Consider the following 4,959-nt stretch of genomic DNA (forward strand, 5'->3'; position numbering starts at 1 on the left):
CCGGTTGGCAGTGTGGGGGGCGGGCAGGGTGGCTCTGGCCCCAGCAGCTCCTCCGTGTGCCCAGATCATCAGGGCTGCCGCCGACCAGGACCGGGAGGCTGTGCTGAAGAAGTCCATCGAGATGAAGTTCCTCACCGGCTACGAGGTCAAGGTGCGCGCCCGTGGCCCTGGCGGCTCACGTCTGCTGCTCCAGGCAGACTCCCGGGGCCTGCGGGGGAGGGGGGAGCAGTGGACTCCTTTGCAGGCATAGCAGAGCCTCTGTTTATAAATGGGCGACACGAGGTGACAGCCACCCTCTCTGCAGAGCCCGGGCTGCTCGGTGCCTGAAAGCCAGCCCTGCCCCGTCTCTGTGCCCGAGGTTCTGAGTGGCAGGGCCTGGGGCAGCCGAGTGGGGTGCTTAAGGGACCTGTGAGGAAGGTGGCTTTCCCGTCTCACTCCAGCAACTCAGAGGTTTGCGCCTGGAGTTCAGGGGTTAGGTGAGAGCCCTCGCTGGGAGGATCGGCAGCCTGCTCACGGCAGCACTCAAGCCTGTTCTTAGGGCCTGGAAAGACGCTTCAGTCCATTTTGCACACACGTTGCACCTGCGGTCCTCTGGGGGGCGCCCTCCTGCGTTGGGCTCAGGCCCTGCCGCCCCTTTGGCTCACACGGAGCCCAGGTCACGCGTTAACGCTGCTTCCGGCTCCGGTTACTGGATCGATCGATCTTGTTAAAAATTAAACACTCAGCTCCCAGCCGAGCTTCCCGGGCGGCAGGCTGATCCCTCCTTCCCTGCCGCAGGCCATGGAGGACGCCCACGTGGACGCCATCCTCACGCTGGGGAAGGCCTTTGCCTCTCAGGAGCCCTTTGACTTCGGCACCCAGAGCACCACCGAGGAGATCCACAACCTGATTCCCATCATGCTGAAGCACCGGCTCATCCCGCCCCCCGAGGAGACCTACTCGCTGCACCGGAAGATGGGGGGCTCCTTCCTCATCTGCTCCAAGCTGAAGGCCAAGATCCCCTGCAAGGACATGTTCGAGGAGGCCTACAGCAACTACTGCAAGAGGCGGGACGGGCAGTAGCCCTCGGCCACGGAACCGGCAGGAAGCTGGTGGGGGTGGCGCCCCATTTAAACCCCTCTGCCCGCGGGAGGGTGGCGGGCTCTGACCGGGACGCTGCCGGAGCCCCATTGCCAGGCTTACCAGGGTTTTTATTGCTAAGAGGGTGCGGCGTGAGGTGTGCACGAATGAGAATGAAACCCCAGCTCCTCTGTCAGAACCTAACAGTTGTTTATTGAGCCTCTGGAATCCTCTAGATAAAGATAAAAAGGCAGTTTTATTTCCTCTTAGTAACAGGGGTTTTACCTAATGTGAGTGTTAACCAGAAGGCGAGAATCCCTGCCACCAGGAAGAGAATAGAGAACCCCTTTTGGCTGCTGTTGAACATGAGCTATAAGGTGTGTGCGTGTTTTCTGCCCTTTTCCTCTCCAGCTTGTGATGGGCATCTGGAGTCGGACGGGAGCAGTGCCCACAAGTACTATTTGCCTGAGAGAGGCCTGCTCTCTGGCTGGTTGCTGTTCTGTGAGAACTGGAAGTTTCTGGAGAATTGCTGCCTCCCATGGGTAGGGTCAGGAGCAGCAGAGGGAGAGAGACAGCTCTGGTCTAGGGCGGGTAGAGGGTGTGTGGGGGACCCTCCTTCCCCTCCAGGCCCAGGGCCCTGGTGGAGTGACACGAACATGCAGATGTCACATGGTCAGACCGGGGTCCTCACAGGCTGTTAATTTTTGTAAAATTCTTGTAATTGTCTGATTTACTTGTTTCAATAAAAGCAAAACAGCCCAACTGGCGTGGCACAGTGGTTGAGCGACGACCTATGAACGAGGTCATGGCTCCATTCCCGGTCAGGGCACAGGCCGGGGCTGCAGGCTCGATCCCCAGTGTGGGGCGTGCAAGAGGCAGCCGATCGATGATTCTCTCTCACTGACGTTTCTCTCTCTCCCTCTCTGAAATCAATAAAAATATTTTCAAAAAAAGGCAAACCATCCTACCGCTGTGGCATGAATTCTTTCCCTCCTAACGAGTGAGGAGCCCAAGGTCAGTGTACACCCGCCGCCTCCTGTTCCTGCGAGGCCTGCACACGTGCCCAGTGTGAGGCTCCTGAACGTGCCTGAGCCTGGAAGGCTGAGCCCACATTCATCATCAGAAAGGAAGGGGGAGCGACAACTCCGCATCACCACCCCAGCAACTGCCCTGTGCACCCCCAGGGCCTTCCCCCCCACACAGAAAAGCCGCAGCTGCTTAAGAAGCTGGAACTCAGCAATGCTGGCAACTGGGAAAGTGGCAGCCAGCGGGGTCCGCGCTCCTGAACCGCAGTGACACCCACGTGAGATCAGCCGCAAACGAACTCCCGACACGTGGCTTCCCGGTGGGATGAGCTCCTCGGGAACAGGAACATTCAGGGGAGGCTCCCAACACCGTGACCACCCTGCAAAGCTCTCTCGGGGCTGAAATAACCGGAAGAGACGTGGTCCGAAATAAGTTCGCACGCGGGTCCTAAGGTGCTAAGCAAACCTTTGCAAGTTGAGATGGATAAGCAACACGCTGGGCTCTGGGCCGGGAAGGCGTGGTCTCCATGGCAGCTGCTGCCCTGAGGGTCCAGCACCACCCACCAATCCCTTGTCAGCATGTCATCCATCAATTTAAGAATCCCCATTTTCTGTCATGTGCACATGGAACATTCTCCAGAATAGAACACATGCTAGGCCACCAAACAAGGTTCAATAAATTCAAGACTGAAGTCATATATGAAGCATCCTTTGCCACCAGAGTGGCATGAAACTAGAAACCCACCCAGGAAGAAAACTGGAAAAGAATTGAAGATGTGGAGACTGAACAACATGCTCCGAAACAACCAGTGAGGATCGGGAGGAAGTAACAAGGACACAGCAAAAGCAGTTCCAAGGGAATCCAGTCATACAGGCCGACCCCAGGGAGCAAGGAAAGTCATAACCAAATCTATACATGAAGGACCTGAAAGAGAACAAAGCCCAGAGTAAACAGAAGGAAGGAAATAGTTAAGATGGGAGCAGAAATAAAATTAAAAAATGGAAAATTAGTTTAAAAATAAAACTAAAATTGGCAAACCATTAGCTAAACTCATTTAAGAAAGCCCAAATAAAAATATGAACGAAAGAGAAATTACAACCGACACCACAGAAGTACAAAACATCATTAAAGAATACTTACATACAATTACATGCAACAAATTCAACACTCCAGGACAAATGGGTACATTTCTAGAAAATTTGTGGCTTCACAAGACAACCAAGAAATACAAAATCTAAACAATGATTACTAGTAGTGAAGTTGAAGCTGTAATAAAAAAAAAACTCCGGCTCTGGCTGGGTGGCTCAGTTGATTGGAATGTCCTGTAGACCAAAACCACTTACGGGAAGCAACTGATCGATGTTTCTCTAAAATAAACTAAAAAAACCCCACACATTCTCAGATGAGGATGAAAAAACACACCTCCCAATAAAAGTCCAGGACCAGATGGCTTCACAGGTGAGTTCTATCAAACAATCAAAGAAGAATTAATACTTATCCTTCTTAAGCTGTCTCAGAAAATGGAAGAGGAAGAAGTGCTTCCAAACTATTCCACAAAGTCAGCATCACCCTGACACCAAAACCAGAGACATTACAGGAAAAGAGAATTACAAGCCAATATCTGATGAACAGATACAAGAAAGAGAACTCTAAAGATTTCACTAAAAAACTATTAGAATGGATAAATTCAGGATACAAAATTAATATTCAGAAATTGGCTGCAACTAACTATCAGAAAGAGAATTTAAGACAACAATCCCATTTACAATTGCATCAAAAAGCATAAAATACCTATGAAGAAATTTAACCAAAGAGGTGAAAGATCTGTACTATGAAAACTATAAGACACTGAAGAAAAATTGAAGATACAACTAAATGGAAGGATATATACCACGTTCACGGATTGAAAGAATTAATATTGTTAAAATATCCTTACTACCTAAAGCAATCTACAGATTTAGTGCAATCCCAGTAGCATTCTCATCATTATAACAACTAATCCTAAAATTTATATGGAACCACAGAAGACCCTGAATAGCCAAAAACAATTTTGAGAACAAAAAGTAGGAATGCCACGCTTAATGATATCAAACCATACAAAAATCTGTATTAAAACAGTGTGGTGCTGGCTTAAAAACAGATGCACAGATCAATGGACTAGGATGGAGACCCCAGAAATGAATCCTTGCGTACACAGTTGATCTATGAAAAAGGAGGCAAGGATAGTCAAGGGGGAAAGGAGAGTCTTCAATAAGTGGTGCTGGGAAAGTAGGACAGATACATGCATAAAAGGGAAAGTGGCCGAAACTGGTTTGGCTCAGTGGATAGAGCTTTGGTCTGTGGACTGAAAGGTCCCAGGTTCGATTCCAGTCAAGGGCATGTACCTTGGTTGAGGGCACATCCCCAGTGAGGGGTGTGCAGGAGGCAGCTGATCAATGTTTCTCTCATCGATGTTTCTAACTATCTCCCTTCCTCTCTGTAAAATTAATAAAATATCTATTTAAAAAAAAATTTACCCAGAGCATGAGTGAAAATTCAGACTCTTTGAACTAATCAGCTATCTAACCAGTTGTACTGCAACGTGTTTGCGGACAGTGTTGGAACAATTAATGTTTCATATTAAGTTAAGCAAACAAAAAGAAGCAATTCAACACAAAACAGTACAAGAAAGGAAATTATAAAACACTGCTCGGCTTAATTAGGAACAATTTTATTTTTCTTTATTTTACATAGTAAATGTTTTGGGGGAATTGTATGACCTTTTTTTGATATACAAAGATGTTTATTTTAGAGTAACTTGTCAGTACAGTGGTGTGAAGGAACAAATAGTGGACAAGAAAGACTCAGACCTGTTATAGTCATTGTGGGGAGATG

At 48.8% G+C, this 4,959-nt stretch overlaps 1 protein-coding gene across 1 annotated transcript in view; it reads left to right on the forward strand.

Annotated features, from left to right (window-relative positions):
* ADCK3 (aarF domain containing kinase 3) overlaps positions 1-1,821 on the forward strand; it is a 21,330-nt gene extending 19,509 nt beyond the window's left edge. The window contains exons 13-14 of the mRNA XM_006756042.2: positions 65-151; positions 778-1,821. Of these exons, the coding sequence (XP_006756105.1) occupies positions 65-151; positions 778-1,062 (372 nt within the window). The 3' untranslated portion in view covers positions 1,063-1,821. The remainder of the gene's footprint in view (positions 1-64; positions 152-777) is intronic.
* Positions 1,822-4,959: the final 3,138 nt, after the last annotated feature.

Source organism: Myotis davidii, unplaced genomic scaffold (genome assembly GCF_000327345.1).
Source record: "Myotis davidii unplaced genomic scaffold, ASM32734v1 scaffold333, whole genome shotgun sequence".
NCBI classification, from domain to species: domain Eukaryota; kingdom Metazoa; phylum Chordata; class Mammalia; order Chiroptera; family Vespertilionidae; genus Myotis; species Myotis davidii.